General features: G+C 35.7%; 3 protein-coding genes across 4 annotated transcripts in view; 1 reads left to right on the top strand and 2 right to left on the bottom strand.

Annotated features, from left to right (window-relative positions):
• Nucleotides 1-6,003, bottom strand: part of LOC106870934 (membrane metallo-endopeptidase-like 1) — a 29,377-nt gene extending 23,374 nt beyond the window's left edge. Inside the window, exons 1-4 of the mRNA XM_014917174.2 lie at nt 5,857-6,003; nt 4,143-4,276; nt 1,930-3,153; nt 1,505-1,663 (exon numbers count right to left, since the gene is read on the bottom strand). Of these exons, the coding sequence (XP_014772660.1) occupies nt 1,505-1,663; nt 1,930-3,153; nt 4,143-4,276; nt 5,857-5,882 (1,543 nt within the window). The 5' untranslated portion in view covers nt 5,883-6,003. The remainder of the gene's footprint in view (nt 1-1,504; nt 1,664-1,929; nt 3,154-4,142; nt 4,277-5,856) is intronic.
• A 3,593-nt stretch (nt 6,004-9,596) lies between these two features.
• On the bottom strand, nt 9,597-14,867 carry LOC106870947 (vesicle transport protein SEC20). Its single transcript, XM_014917189.2, has 7 exons — nt 14,389-14,867; nt 13,781-13,837; nt 12,418-12,504; nt 11,241-11,332; nt 11,002-11,103; nt 10,018-10,139; nt 9,597-9,813 (listed from the first exon to the last, which is right to left on the bottom strand). The coding sequence occupies exons 1-7, from the start codon at nt 14,467-14,469 to the stop codon at nt 9,620-9,622; spliced, it is 735 nt and encodes a 244-aa protein (XP_014772675.1). The 5' UTR covers nt 14,470-14,867; the 3' UTR covers nt 9,597-9,619.
• A 69-nt stretch (nt 14,868-14,936) lies between these two features.
• LOC106870946 (peptide-N(4)-(N-acetyl-beta-glucosaminyl)asparagine amidase) overlaps nt 14,937-16,088 on the top strand; it is a 9,306-nt gene continuing 8,154 nt past the window's right edge. Inside the window, exon 1 of one of the 2 annotated variants that reach the window (XM_014917188.2) lies at nt 14,937-15,312. In XM_014917188.2, the coding sequence (XP_014772674.1) occupies nt 15,088-15,312 (225 nt within the window). In that variant the 5' untranslated portion in view covers nt 14,937-15,087. Of the gene's footprint in view, nt 15,313-15,630; nt 15,693-16,088 lie in introns of those variants that run through there. The other variant, XM_052972162.1, reaches the window with a different exon arrangement.

The following is a 16,088-nucleotide window of genomic DNA, read 5'->3' as shown; positions in this document are numbered from 1 at the left end:
TTGAAATAGAAATTAGCAAAATGTGGAATCTGAAGACGAAAACAATACTTATTGTCATAGGTGCCCTGGGAATGACAGCGAAACGGGCTGATTACTACCTAGCTCAGATACCAGGAAACCCCAAAATGGCTGAAGTTCAAAAGATAGTGCTCATGGGAACTGCCCATATCCTACGTAAAATACTGTCTATGTGATCTCAAATTTTAAAACAAACACATAATTTTCTTATGGTTTCTTAAACATTCACTAGAACAAAACTGTACAAATCCAAATATATGGTACCCTAGGCATAACACCTACATGAACTTCTAACTTGTCTCTTGAGGTCTCTGGATGAGACTTGGATCCAACTTGTACAAATGCAAAACAAAAGTCAAACATAAAATAATAATAATTAAATATCAAAACTTATCCTAAGTCTAGTTAGCAGATAATAATAATCATTAGTTCCACCTTTGCTGTTTCCAGGCTTTAGATTTGTTTCGTATTCCCTCCCGCTTATATTTTTGTCGGTGGTGTTCTGGTTTGGTGCATTTTGCTCATCATTATTCATTCCAATGTTTATTTCGTTTTTGTTTGACATGTTGCATCTGTCTTCGTGTTTTACAGTCCCAGTGCTTATGATATTATTTGGCATTGCCGTGTGTTTACTATCTACACTTTCCTGGTGTATTTTTCCTTTTAAGAGTTCTATTTCTATATCTGATATTTTTTTTATTTTTTGTTTTGAGAATATAACTCCATATGTTAGCTAGTTTATTAGGGTTATTATTATTATTATTATTATTATTATTATTATTATTATTATTATTATTATATCATTCTGTTACAACTACATTTTTGGCCTCCTTAATAGCTTCTCATCCCTCTAGCACACCTATCATTCTATCATTTGCCTTTCTGCTGTTGGCCCTGCTAATTGCACAACCTTCTATCACTCATCTGTCCATCAGCAATACCACTGTCTTTATTACTCTTAACTTTATCATAAATACTTCTAGCACTCAAACTCCATGGCCATTTGGTATCACAGTCCATCATTCTCTAGCTCCCCATCCTCTCTAGTGCTGATGTTATGATAATAGGTACCCAGTGTTTGGTTCAGAAGACCCTGTAGTCTTGTTAAGTTGTGGCAACCTGTCTAATGCTGGTGCCATAAAAACAATGCTCCTAGTATACACTGTAAAATGGGTGGTATTTGAAAGGGCATCCAGCTGTAGAAACCAAACCAAAAATAAACTTATGAGCAAAATTCTGTTCCCTGAATAACCTAGAAGAGCAAGAATTACCTGTCTAACTCATGCCAGCATGGAATGTAGTCATATTTTCAATTGGGCACATAGTGCAGAATTTCTTGCTTATTTAATACCTGGTATTGTCATCATTGCTGTATGTTCTTAATTGATTCAAAATTCTTCTCTTAAGCATTTTTTTCCAGTACAAGTCTGTGAACTTACCTGTAAAATTCGTAAAATTTGTAAATGAAATAGAAAACCATAGGTACCTTTGATATCATTTTTAATCCGATCTGTGAGAACTACACCAGAAATTCCAAGAGGGATAGGAGGAGAAATGGTTGTTTGTTCCCAGTTTCCACAAACATATTGATAAAAGTCATCACAAGGGGCAGTATTTTCATCAATTGATAGTTTGAAAGATTTAGCTTTGAATAAAAAAAAAGAAATGACTAAAAATTTAATCAAGTACTTATATTTCATAATATTGCTAATAACTAAATTAAATCATTTACTGGCATAAAATTCCATAATCATTACGCTGTTATATAAGATTTTAAAAATATTAAAACATTAAGTTAACGAAAAGATGGTTAATTAAAATGATGACTGCTAACAGCCTTAATAATAGAAAAAGTTTAATTTTGATGTCTGTTAATTTCAACAATTTCTTTAGAAAATACGTATAACTTACCAACTATCAGACACTCATCTTCCACACATTCATTATTCAATGGAGCATTTGTGGTTTGGGTTAGTGATGTTGATGTCATTTCAGTGGGGTTTGTGAGGTATTTAACATTATTAGTTGTTTCAGAAGTATTTAAATAGGAATTCGTGAAATTCAAAGAATTATTTTGTTGTTGATCCGCTGTGTTATTCAAATCAGCAAGAGTAGATTTAGCAATGTTTGAAGTTGAAGATTCCACATCAAGAAAGAAATTTGAATAATTATGATTAGATTCAGTTGCAAAAACTGACTTTGGAACAGAAGGGAATGTTGAATTTCCCTCTATGAAATCAAAACTTTCATTTAATTTTTTACCAGAGATTTGGGATGTATTTAAAATTGCTGTTAGGTTTATACTTTGAGACGAAATATGATCCATGCCAATTCTGTTTTGGTAAGAATTGTTTCTGTTTCTTTCAGTGTCACCAGAAACAGATGGTGTAGTTATGGTTGCAGAACTGTTGGAAACTGGAGTAAGAATTGGATTAACAGGTAACTGTTCAGGTGAGCCAGTTGAGAAGATAGGTTTTGATTGATGAACTGGAGTAAGCTTAAATATAGAAGTCACAAGGGATAGAGAAGATGTAGTAATTATTGATTTGGGAGGAGAAACCATGAGAGTAGGTAAAAAAGTAGAAGTAGAAGCAGTGGTAGTAGTAACTGGAGTAGTAATAGTAGTAGTAGTAGCAGCAGTGGTAGGAGGTGAAGGAATAGTTATAGTAGTGGTGGTAGTAGTAGTAGGAATAGTTACTGAAGTAGTAGTGGTAGTTGTGTGAATAGTTGTTGTATCAGTAATCATAGAAGAAAATAGTGGCCGTTTCATGGAATGAGAAATGGATGTATTCTGCAAATACTGTGTAGTTAAAGTAAAGAGTAATTGCTTAGATTGTGTTGGCCTTAAAGAAATATTTGGAGTAGAATCAGATAATGTTTTAGATGTAGGTCTCTCATTAGGCTTCTGTTGAGGAAATCTGTTTTTATGTATTGTATTTCCCTGACTCCCTTCTTCAAATGGAGGAATTTTCTGTACAGTTAACAGTTTTTCTGTTGTGGTCCTCATTATTGGAACATCAATTTCATTCCCTGAAGGGAATTTAGATTTCCATTGATTTTCAAAATAAGCATTCATTATCAAATTTCTGGACTTAGCAGAAAAGGAATCTGGATCTTCAAAATTATTCTTTTTCTCTGTGAAGTAACAAAAAAAAAAAAAAGGCATAAGTTTAATCAGGTAGCTATCATATTCCACTTCTATGAAATGCTTACTATCAAACAATTGCTTGTCATCTTTCTGAAGAAATAAATGCAGTAGCTCACCTTACAAATATTTTTCATATGTATATATATACATACATATATATAAAAAGGAATACAAAAAATGGGACAAGAATGCAAAACATCCAGACAGTTAGATGAAATAAAAAAGGGACAACAAAACATCCAGACATAGGATGCAAAAAAGGGACAAGAAAAAAACAAGGATGGGTCATTCGGAGTTTTCTTTCCTCAGTTGAGTTCCAGATTATCTTTGCAATTTTGGCTGGTTATACTCGAGATTGCTCCAATCTGGCCATCCCCAAGAAAAACTAAGCTAAGAGCGCTAGATTCTTTGGAAGAAAAATGCAAATGTATACGAAAACAAGGATGGAAAAAACGGAGAAATGTTACACAAATACAAATGCAAATAACAGGACATAAACAACAGGTGTCTTTCGACTAAGGACGAATTAAATTAAGTTGGCATGTGTGGAATTATTGTAAAGTTGATTTATGACACTTCAACAGTTACTCTGTATTTCCAAGTAAATTAGGACCAAGAATTTTCTAGTGTGATTTATACTTGATGCCAATTTTTTCAGTCTTTTGAATTCTGCTCATTCATAATATTATATTACACAGTTTCTTCTTCCTGTTTTATCTCCTGTTTCTTTTTTTCCACACCTCATACAAAACATTTTGATACATTTCCTTCATGATTACATTTAATGCAGTTGCCATCTTGTTTACATGTTTCATAACAGTTCAAACTTTCATAATGACTATTATCTTCTGAAACTAACAACAAAAGTGTGAAATCAAATTTAATGCCCTACTCAATAAAAAGACTAACTCAAAAATAATTCCATGTCAATTGAAACTTATTCACATTTTTAATGCAAAACAGAAACATAACTTACTTGTATCTAATTCTTCATATGAAACAGTCAATGAAAATATAAGGGCAACCAGAACTATACAAGTAAAAATGACAGCCTGAATTGTACGCTTTTCTCTTCGGGATCGGGTTGCCCACCATCCATAATTAATGAATCTGTCAAAATAAAATAACATATTCACTATAAAATTGACTGATGTAATATTTTGTGAGTAATTCAACATTAAACCAACAAAAAATATTTGGGAAAATAATTCAATATTTACAATTTTGATGAAACTAGATATTCTATTATCCATCTCTTGAACACTTATCTCTATGCCACTCATCTCTCCTCTCTCACTGTATTATGTTACTGGTACAACTAATGAGCTCTGCACCTCATTACAACATGCTTCCAGTGTCACTGGATTTCTGCAATCCTCTCATTTCTCCAATACTCAACCTCTCTCATCACACCTTGCTCATCCATTATCAGGTATATGTATGTACCCCATACACTCTAGCATTACTCTTATACTTCCACTCATCACTTCTTTTCAGTGCCACTCATTATTGACCCTTCTCATTCCCTCTTTTCCATTTACCACCCAATCTGTTTTTATTATCACATTCTTGCTCTGTTCACTGTCTGCTTTGACATAGTTTCTACGGCTGGTTGTCCTTCCTAATGTCAATCATTTTACAGAGTGTACCACATGCATTTTACATGGCACCAGCACCAGGGAGATCACCAAATAACTTGAAACACATGACTCCCGCCTCAGCTGAGTTGGGAGTGAGAGGTGGCTTTGTACCAGGTGACGAGAGGTTAGAGTAAAAAAGAGGCACAAAAACATATGTCTTGTTGTAGAGGAGATGCATGGCTACCTCAGTTGGAAAAAGAATATAGTTACATATGTATTTACATGCATGTGCGTGTTGTGTGTGTGTGTGTGTGTGTTTGCTAAGCCTATTATTGTTGCCACCTCCGCATTTTTATACCTCTTAATCTCCCTAATAGTAATTTTCCTGTCACCTCTACCCTCAACACACTCTGGCCCATCTTGAAGCCTATGTAGAGGAGTTTACATGAGACTAATTGTACGCAGAACATTCTACATCCACCTCCCCCTCATACACTGCCACCAACCACCCTATTTTACCCTATCTTCCATTATACTCATGTTCTTTTAATGAATACATCCTGGGTCTCTGTCATCATTCTATCTCTTGGGATACATTGCCTTCTGTCATCACTCTATCCTCTTGGCCCGGCCCTTAAATGTCTATACCTGTCTCAGAATACTGAGTATCTCTATTATTCAACCTCCAATCACACATCAGTCTTATCACTTGTTACTGTCATCTTCCTTGCTTGTTATTCTAAAGATGTTGGTGATGTAGCAACAGAATTTAGTCACTAGAAATGCTTTTAATTGAAGTCAGAACTAATTTCCAAAGAAAATCATTCACACCCATGATCTGTCTATTTTCTACTGTGCAGTAAAAGGAATGTCACAAATACTCAAGTGTTTAATATACCCTATTATCATATAAAGACAGAGCAGCAGGAATTTTAAAAATTTGATGTCAGTGTAAACATATGCTCACATAAATACAAACAGGATATATCCTCATGCATTCACGAAAACAATAATAAATACATATAAACATACACAGAAAAAATTATATTTTTGTAGACACTTCTATTTAAATGAAACATATATTTGTTAAAAATGAAATAGTTTGCTAACCTTTGAGGATTTACATTAATATCCATTATAAGTGAATCAGTTGCAAAATGTTATTTCTTCTTCCAGTGACTTGTCAGTGTATAGAGGAAATGAAAAGTCTAATTAAGAAGATTATTGTGTCATATGGTGTGATGATCAAAGTAATCTCATTCAATACATACAATATATGATATAACGAGTAAAGAGTAATGGCATGTGGCCAAAAACTGAAATGTTATGAGATTAACATATATTCTATGAAGTGTCTACAGAGCAACATTTTGTAATGATTTAATCCCTAACTATATAAGTCACAGTTTATTGATGTCTTCGTAAGATAACAGTAAATATGTCAGTCTTTTAATCTGTTTGAGTAATCCTATCAGCTGTTTTTTTTAAAGCCAGTTGCAATACATTGAAAAACAAAAGTTGCTGTTTAGCCTTAGTTCAACTTAAGTAGATCCATGATCAACAGTGTTCCAGTTGTGACTATCCATTTGATATTTTTAAACCCGTAGAGTATCCTAGATTGCATTAAGTACTGTGCCCTTCTTACTGTCAAGATGGTAAGATGTAATTTGAAAGAGATTTAGTTGACATTTCTAAAAGAGTGAGCAACTATGTAGGTGCTTCTTGGCTGAATCTCTTGTGTCTTTTCTTGCCCATAGTTTATCTTTATATTTTATAATAGACTTTCTCATGGCCAACACCACTTTGACTTCTTCAAATGACATATTTACCTTTCTCATGGCGTATGATAGGGCCTTACTTAAAACCACTTCATTTATAGATGAATAATAATTCTCTATATCAGTTTGAAGGAATTTACATCTATTTTTATCCTTAATATTATTAAACCTTTTTATAGTACCCCGGGTACAATTCCACGGTAACACAGGAGACTTATTAGCACCTGCTTGAGTTCGTCAAAAACGCCCCGTGTCATGGCAGTTCATTCAAACTTTTGGCTTTTCCCAGCAGCTTGTGCAACGGTGCAGCCACTGTCGCAAAGTCCTTTACAAAGTGCCTGTAATAGGTACATAGTCCTAGGAAACTCCTCAACTCCTTTACACTAGTAGGAACGAACCAATCCCTCACTGCTGCCACCTTCTCTGGGTCAGTACAGACACCGTCTTCACCCACAACATGTCTCAGGTATCTTACTTCCTTCTGGAACATACAGCACTTGCCTGGCACAGTCCCACGATCTGTCCCATACAAATCTTTTGTACCACTCTCAAAAAATTAGCTGCCACAACCAGCACTTCATCAGCTCATGCCTCCACCACGGTTCGTCCAACCATCAGCCCAGCTTTCATCTTGCATCATCTGTCAGGCTCCACCAGCCCCAGGCAGCCCCCAAATAAGCTGCTCACACAACACTGGATCAGTTTTTCCGATCTCAGTGGTATTGTTGTCATCCATAACGCTCTCACCTCGCCACCAGGAGTGGTCCGCTTTACAACCTTGGCAGGGACTGGATTTCCTTGCACCGAAAGCTTCAAGGAACACAAATCCAACTGACAAGCCATTGATGCCAAGTAGTCAAAACCCAAGATACATTGATCTTGCATCTTCACCACATAGACAAGAAGCACAACTTCTTGTCTGGCAACATCGATCCGCATATTAACCGGCCCTCTCAGCTCAGTAAACTGCCTGGTAACACCAAACAACTGCTGTGATGAACTGGCAGGTCTAGATGCTGCAACACATTGGGTCTCACAAAAGTCTGTCCCGAGGCCGAATCAATCACTAGGGAACACGTCTGGCCATTAATTCTTACACTGTCAATCACAGACTCAGTACATCATCTCGAAGGTGGGGCCTGTTTGGAATGTTTGCCCCTTAATACTAGCCCCTTTCCTTATTTTCTGTTACCTTTTCCTTCATTCTTGCTGGGCAGTTGTAGCTCATATGTCCCTTTTTACCACATATCCAGCACTCACCCTTAAAAGTAGGCTCTGCACTACTGTTCTGCTTTTTATTTCATTTCAAGCTGTAGCAATCTTGCCACTTGTGTCCAGATCTCCCACAGTGCCACCAACACACACCAATTACTTCTTCATCCTTCTCAGAAGGCCCACAACTATTGTCAAGCCTTCCAGCTTCAGGGATTTTCTCTCTCTTTGCTTGGAATCCAGAACTATAATTCACCCTGAAATTTCCAGTGCTAGACCCGACAAACAACTCAAATTCCAGAGCCTTAGCCAGTGCCTCTTGCACAGTACTTGGCTGTATCTGCTTCACCTGCACCTTGAGATTCGCATCAATAAACTGTTCCTTCAAAAGAAGAGCCAAGAGGTCGGGGGTTGCTCTAGGGTATACTTTATGCATAGTTTATCCTGTTCAGGCTATATTATTAGCATTATCCTGCGTCTGAGAATTTAAAAATCACTTCTTTAACTTTCTAAGACATCTAAACGCTTCTAAAAGCAAACTTCATTTGTTTATTTACGTTCATCGTAATTTGAATTTAATATATATATATATATATATATATACACATATACATACATATATATATATATATATATATATACATGTATACACATATATATGTATAGAGTGTTAGGTGTGATGTACAGAATTGAATATTGAGAAAAAAAGTCGTCAGAATTTTGGTAAAATATCCTTTTATTTCTTCCTTATTATTAGTGCTTTGCTTTTAGTTCCTCTCTGGAACTTGTCAAATGCAATTTTGTGAATGTACAAACAGCTTGTTCATTTATATAAAACAGATGTTTTTTGTGGGGTTTTGTTTAGAAGAGAACATTGTTTTTGTTCTTTTTGGTCAGGTTCCAAGACAATGGAGATGGATAGATAGAAATATAGGTAGACAGACAGACAGATAGACAGATGGGTAGAGGGTAAGAGAGAGAGAAGGGGTATTCACCATTCATTCATTTATTTAATTATTTTTTCCTTTTGCTTCCACAGCTGAGTTGTGAATGGTTTTAATTCTGAATATCAAGAAATTAAACACTTTTATCATACTTTTTTTCGTAATAATTATTATAGTAAATCCAAGTATGCAGGTGGGTTCTTGCAAATGACATACAAGGTATGAGTTAGCCATAGGAGTAGAGGCCATGACCTTTGTAGACTTACTGGCTGGTTATATTGATGTTCAACTAAAACAATTGGAGTTCAATATAGGAGTGGGAAGTATTTTTAGAAGGTTTCATTTTAGGATGGAAGCAATAGGCAAATTTTTTCATACAGAATCTGGAAGATGAGAAACAGTACAACTGATAAGAGGTGAAAGAGACAAGTAGACCTGGAAGCATGTAGCTGGTCAATTCAAAGAAACAGAAGCTATTGTACCAGTGACAAAAAAAGAAAAAAAAAAAAGAAAAGAAAGAGCACATCAGTAAGCTAGTGGTTGTAGTGTGTTGATGAGCAAGTCTTTGCCAATTAGATGAATGTCCTTCTTCTGGATGTAGTCAGCGATGTCTGTATGTTTAGCAGCAACATTATCTCATATATGTGAACAATATTCTAATGTGAGTCTTAGCTGAGTTTTCTAGCAACTGATCAGAGCAACAATATCTCCTGACCCAAAAGACAATTCTTACTATTGCTGTTAAGGGTTTTGTAGACCAGAACCAGAACATTTGTTATAGCTATCCTGAAATAAGAATTTTCCTGTGTATAGACTCTGTAGATTTACTTCAAAATAGCCATTTTAGCCAGCCTGTTAATAAATTCAATCAACATGTACAAAACACTTCTAAGGACATAACTAATAAACTCAAAAATAGATAAGAAACTAGAAAACTTTTTATTTGGACCACAACCTTTTCTTTACAATGTATAGCACAGTAGCAAAGAAAAACACTAATGCAAGGATTATTAGAAGTCGATCAGTAAATTCCCTTCTGTTGTATTTGGAGAGAAGTTTCTTTGAAGTGTGAATATGGCCGGACATTCCTTTAAATTCTTCATGAGTTTCATCCACTGTCTTGGAAGAAGAAGCTATATAATATAAATACAGAATACTCATCCTCAAAAATGAATGAATTAAATAAAAATATAGTTTGAATAAAAAGAAATATTTAACATTTGAAGAAATATTGCATTTGCATTTGAAAGTATCATTGTTGCTATTACTAGAAGCATTCAAGATTGAACAATGTTCAAATGGTGAAATGTGTTTTAAAAAGATGGAAGGTTTCTTACCTAAAGTGTTGATAGTGTGTTCACTTTGTTTCACTTGAGTGGCCATCATGCGGTTAAGACTAAGTAAATTATCAGTTATACTATTTGCTGTTCTAGATAATGCTTGGTGGTTGCTTACTTTCCTGTGAATGCAAAATATAAATTCAAACTCTGCTTTCCAAATCTCACCTTTGAAGTCAACATCATGTGTGTGTGTGTGTGTGTGTATTTAATATTTTAGGATTAATGGGTACATGTTGATTATTGTGTTGAAGTATTGAGTAGATCACTGGCACAGTTTGGGTTACCTGGTGTCATCCACTGTCGGGGTGTGTTTCCATTAGATCTACTATAGGATCTACTGGCAACGGCCACACTCAAAATAGTGTATTTTACGTGCCACCTGCACAGGAGCCAGTCCAGCAGCACTGGCAACGATCTCACTTGAATGTCTTTACACATGCCACCGGCACAAGTGCCAGGAAGGCAACGCTGGGCACAGGTGCCATCACGATTTCACTTCTGCTTACCCCAACAGTTCTTCGCAAGCAGAGTTTAGTGTCCAATGAAGGAGATGACGTTGGCATGGGTGCCAGTCATCGAATTTAGTTCGATTTCGGTTTCACTTGCCTCAACAGGTCTTCGCAAGTGCAGTTTAGTGTCCAATGAAGGAAGGTACGCATAAGTGGGCTGGCTACACCGCTGGCAGAGGCCTTGGATTTAGGTCTCACTTGGCTTGCCGGGATATATATATAGGATATTTTCAGTCAGAAATATTTTTGCAAACTGTTGTATGTGGGACTTACTACACTTTTGAAAAATGCTAAACCGTTGTACTACACTTTGACAATTTTCCTATCTTGGGATCTGAAGCATCCAACCCATACTAGCACGGATGTTAAATGATGATGATGGTGATGATTAACAAAGAGCTGCATATTATTTTTAGATTAAAACAAATAGTTTTAAAACACAAATTTTGTGAAAATCATCAAAGAAAATCACCTTTGTTTTACGGGAGATTCAACTGAAAAGAATTCTTCTCTTAAACGACGATCTAAAGTCATCTGTGCTGTCAGCTTTGCTTTCCGTAAAGAGTTAACACTACTGCAATTTTAAAAAGATAATCATGCATAAAGGATTATATAAAATGTCAACAAGTTGTTCAAAAAAGTTTTTGTATGTTGAGCAAAATCAATGACAGAAATCAGGTGAAACTAGAACTAATAGAGTGTAAAACAAACCTTAATAAAGCTTGTTGATGAGTTTGAACTTGCTTCATAATCATGCTCTGGTTATTTTCGATCTCTTGTTCTTGAGCCAGCCGTTCTAACTCCTGTAGGCAGGAAGTGAAAACATCAATATTCTTTATTCAATTTATGTATATATTGTCAATTTATTCATATATTTTTACAATGTAAGTGTAGTTGCTAGAATAAGAATAGCCTGTGCAAAGTTCAGAGAGTTCTTACCTCTGCTGGTGACAAAGGGCCTCTCGCTCAGAGTAAAAAGCAGACTGTATGACGTATGTGTACGAACAGCCATGCTACATGGTAGTGAAACATGGGCTGTGAGTGCTGAGGACATGCGTAAGCTTGCAAGGAACGTAGCCATTATGCTCCGATGGATGTGTAATGTCAGTGTGCACACTCAGCAGAGTTTAAGTACCTTGAGAGAAAAGTTAGACCTAAGAAGCATCAGATGTGGTGTGCAAGAGAGACAACTGCGCTGGTATGGTCATGTGGCAAGAATGGATGAGGATAGCTGCATGAAAAAGTGCCACACCTTAGCGGTTGAGGGAACCTGTGGAAGAGGCAGGCCCAGGAAGACCTGGGATGAGGTGGTGAAGCACGACCTCCGAACATTAGGCCTCACCGAAACAATGACTAGTGACTGAGACCTTTGGAAATATGCTGTGCTTGAGAAAACCCGGCAAGCCAAGTGAGACCAATTATTAAACAATACATAATGTAAAATAGACTTATGATTGCTTACAAAGGGAACACAGTTTTGGAATGAAATGCTAAGAAAATGACTGCTGCATTTTTTGTTGTCTTGGTATGTGAAAGAATATGGTGATTGGGTTCGTCTTTCATTGCCAAGTATTCTTGCAGATTTGTTGATTGTGTGTAGACTCTTGCAACAACAGCCAACTAGGACTGTCAATTGCACATGGTTTTTTTTTTGCAAGGTTTTTGTTTCTTTCAGCTATTACACTATGCAATACATTGTCTTTAACAAAGTATTTCATTCTAAATTAGAAACCTAAGCCATGTGGTTGCAAAATAAATTTCTTAACCACAGAGCCAGGCCTGTGCCAATATATTTTGTAAAATTCAGAATTATGTCATTAAAAAATGGTATCTCTTTACTAAAAATAAGAAAAACATTTAATAAATGTACTATCATAAGAATACTTACTTTGATTTTACTTCTCAGCTTGGTAAGCTTATCATTTGCAAGTAAATTTAGTTCCTCCAGAGAAAGTAAGGTAGGAGTTTTGGAGTTCTATTTAAAACAGTAATTAAAAGAGGGGTTTTAAACATTTTACTATAATAATAATAATAATATCAGAACACTACTTCCATTATCATCATCAATTTTAGATTTTCTGTCCTTGCTTGTACAAACGGTGGAACTAGTTTCCCCAAAAAGGGAACTTAATGTTCTATTAGCCTGAATCATATTATCTATGATGTCCAACTTTCAAACACCTAATCTAATTGTTTGCCTTCTGTATTCTTTAGCCTATTTTGAGTGACTATTAAATCAATTTTTTTTAATCACATTTCTTCAAGTACCTACAACCATGATGTATTTTGCCATACAGTACCAAGAATCTGTTCTCAATTTCATGCTGTTGTCTCTGTCGATACCATCAATGTAATCAAGTGGACTTTGTCCTCTATTATTTCTGTCTCTGGCCAACCAGTATGCTTCTTCCCAGGTGATGTTCAGTCTACATAGGTCTTCTTTGAAGGTACTATGCCAGATCTTCATTGGCCAGCTTCTTTTCTTCTTACTTTTCAGCAGCATCTAGCCCATGGCTGTTTCGGCAAGCCTCTTCTCTGGTAGTCTTAGTATGTGTCCAGCCATTCTTATTCATCATTCAGTTACAATTCCACCAGATAAGAGATCAGGGCAATCTGTCAAAGGCTTTCTCCAAATCAACAAAAGCCAAGTACAGAGGTTATCTTTGGTTATGTATTTCTGTAGGGACGTAAACACACCAGCATCAGTTGTCAGGTGATGTTGGGGGTGATAAACACAAACACACATATATACATATACACGACGGGATTCTTTCAGTTTCCGTCTACCAAATCCACTGACAAGGCTTTGGTCGGCCTGAGGCTATAGCAGAAGACACTTGCCCAAGGTGCCACGCAGTGGGACTGAACCCAGAACCATGTGGTTGGTAAGCAAGCTACTTACCACACAGCCACTCCTGTGCCTGATATACAACAATATCTGTTTCAACACAAGACTTCACATCAGGAATCTTGCAACACAAATTCATAAACATAAAAAAGTAATAACTTTCTTAAACTTATTTCCAATATGTTAACTAAACTCTACTTCATATATGTATTAAAAGATATTTCATATACCTTCAAGTCATCAATCACCTTCAGCTCTTGTATGCTAAAGTGAACCTGTAGCATACTTATTACACAAATTAATATTTATTACAACATTCACAGTATAAATTTTGGCAAATATTGTCTAGATATACAAAGCTAAATAAACTGCTCAAATGAAAGAATAAAAACCAAAAACTTACAAAGTCTCCATCACCAGTAATCTTTGATAAACTTGTAGTCTCATATTCTCGGATATCCTGCAAAATAAAACTTATCAACAAAAATCATTGAATTAGAAATTTTTCAAAACAATTCAAAGTTTTAACTTTCCTTCCTTTTCCAAGTTTCATTATAACATCTAAAGACAAAGCAATTATCCTGATTATTTTTTATATTACAAAACTGATAATATTCTTGAAATTGTGCCTCATATCAAAGTTATGCAGCTATGGCGATCTTTCGATACCAGTACGAAATATCGGCCTTTTCCGTATCCGAGTTTTTTTTTTGTTTTTTCTTAGTGAATATCGTACGGGTGAAAGGATCAAAGTTTACCTACATCTGTAGGAATACCAGATCGCCCTTGATTGGTTCCATTTCAATCAACTTCAGAAGGATGAAAAGTAAGGTTGACTCCAGTAGAAGCACAACATAGCACTTTGCCTGATGCTATGAGGATTCTGCAGGTGCGACACAAGTTCACATTTACCATTAATACCTTTAGAAAAATGGCTTTAAACTAGCCATTTTTCCACCTCTCCGACACAAACGGACCTTGTGCGGTGTCAAAGAAATCAAATATTTATACCTGTATTAACGCTTGAACTTCTAGATCAAGTTTCACGATTTCTTGTAAACATATTTTTACGTGGACGTCTTCGGCTTCCATTTTTAACCGGTGTAAGGTGAACTTATTCTCCCTCTAAAATAATATTCCGTATCTTAAAAGCGAACTTCTTAAATAGGGAATTTTAGATTCTGTTGTGTCTGAGGAATTCACATAAAGAATCTTGCAAACCAAATCCAAAAACGAATTTAAGAGTGTTGCTCTTCTTTTTCCGCATAAACTTTGCACAATTACAAGCAAAATAAAATTTTGAAAATATTTGAATTCAAATTACGACAAACGTAAATAAACAAACGAAGTTTGCTTTTAGATGTCTCGTGGAGCTTTTAGGTGTTTTCACTCAATAAACACTCACAACGCCTGGTCTGGGAATCGAAACCGCGATCCTATCACCGCGAGTCTGCTGCCCTAACACTAGGCCATTGCGCCTCCACTATGAAATGTATTACCTTCCTGTGAAATGTGACAAATAAATCGAAGGGGGCGGGGCTGTAAAGAGTAAAATAGAATTACGTCCCTTGACATAGTTTAACCTAAACGTTAAACGTAATCATATACTGACGCTTCTAAAATCTTGATGTGTATTATATATTTATAACTTCAAAACTCTTGATTTTTCTGCTTTATTTTATAGCTGATACATATCTACCAAAGTTTAATATGGCACATGGATATAATTATGACTTTTTAAACGACATATGTGACAATCCACAAAGCGTGGTTGATGATACATTCCGTGTTTTACTTAGGATTTGTAAGAATATAACAGACAACCCTGGGGAGAAGAAATACCGTCGCCTTCGTATCGGGAACCAGATTGTACAAGAAAAAATCTTGCCTGTTGACGGAGCTTTTAACTGTCTATTAGCAATGGGCTTCCAAGAGGTTAGCTTTTTTCTATTTCCTTTTATATGCTTGGTACTTTCATATATGTATATAATATGTATAAAAGCAAAAGAACGTTAACGTGGCATCTTGGGCAAACGTCTTCTACTATAGCCTCGGGCCGACCAAAGCCTTCTGAGTGGATTTGGTAGACGGAAACCGAAAGAAGCCCGTCGTATATATGTATATATATATATATATATGTATATAATCTTCAAGTTTAGGGGGATAAAAAAAAATATTCAAGGGAAGTAACTGAACGTCTTACCACTATTCTCCGTACATCTCTGTTTATAAATAAATCACACACGTGATTTGATTGACGTTAGGGTTATGGTGTGATTTATTTATAAACAGCTAGAAGAAAACGGATAATACTGGTAAGTCGTTCAGTTATTTCCCTTGAATTTTTTTTTTTTATCCCACTAAACTTGAAGATTACCATATATATATATGTGTGTGTGTCTGTGTTTGTTTCCCTAGCATTGCTGGTGTGTTTATGTCCCCGTCACTTAGCGGTTCGACTAAAGAGACCGATAGAATAAGTACTAGGCTTACAAAGAATAAGTCCCAGGGTCGATATGCTCGACTAAAGGTGGTACTCCAGCATGGCCGCAGTCAAAGGACTGAAACAAGTAAAAGAGAGCCGACGAGATTGTATCGTAGCTCATCGCTCCGACATTCGAAACTGCGTACTAATAATGACAACAGTTTACTGTCTGCTCTATTAATTATACCATATATATATACACACATACATATATATAAATATATAT

The sequence above is a fragment of the Octopus bimaculoides genome, chromosome 12 (assembly GCF_001194135.2).
Source record: "Octopus bimaculoides isolate UCB-OBI-ISO-001 chromosome 12, ASM119413v2, whole genome shotgun sequence".
Lineage (NCBI taxonomy): Eukaryota > Metazoa > Mollusca > Cephalopoda > Octopoda > Octopodidae > Octopus > Octopus bimaculoides.
Note: the sequence above shows the minus strand (reverse complement) of the source record. Positions and strands in the feature narration are given on the sequence as shown.

What these genes read in the sequence shown, in the direction of transcription:
- LOC106870947 (XM_014917189.2), bottom strand. Translation starts at nt 14,469, where the DNA reads ATGGAAGCCGAAGACGTCCACGTAAAAATATGTTTACAAGAAATCGTG. An exon ending in AGCTGAGAAGTAAAATCAAA is followed by an intron (nt 11,333 to 12,417) that starts GTAAGTATTCTT and finishes TCCTGCCTACAG; the next exon opens with GAGTTAGAACGGCTGGCTCA. An exon ending in ACACACTATCAACACTTTAG is followed by an intron (nt 9,814 to 10,017) that starts GTAAGAAACCTT and finishes TATATTATATAG; the next exon opens with CTTCTTCTTCCAAGACAGTG.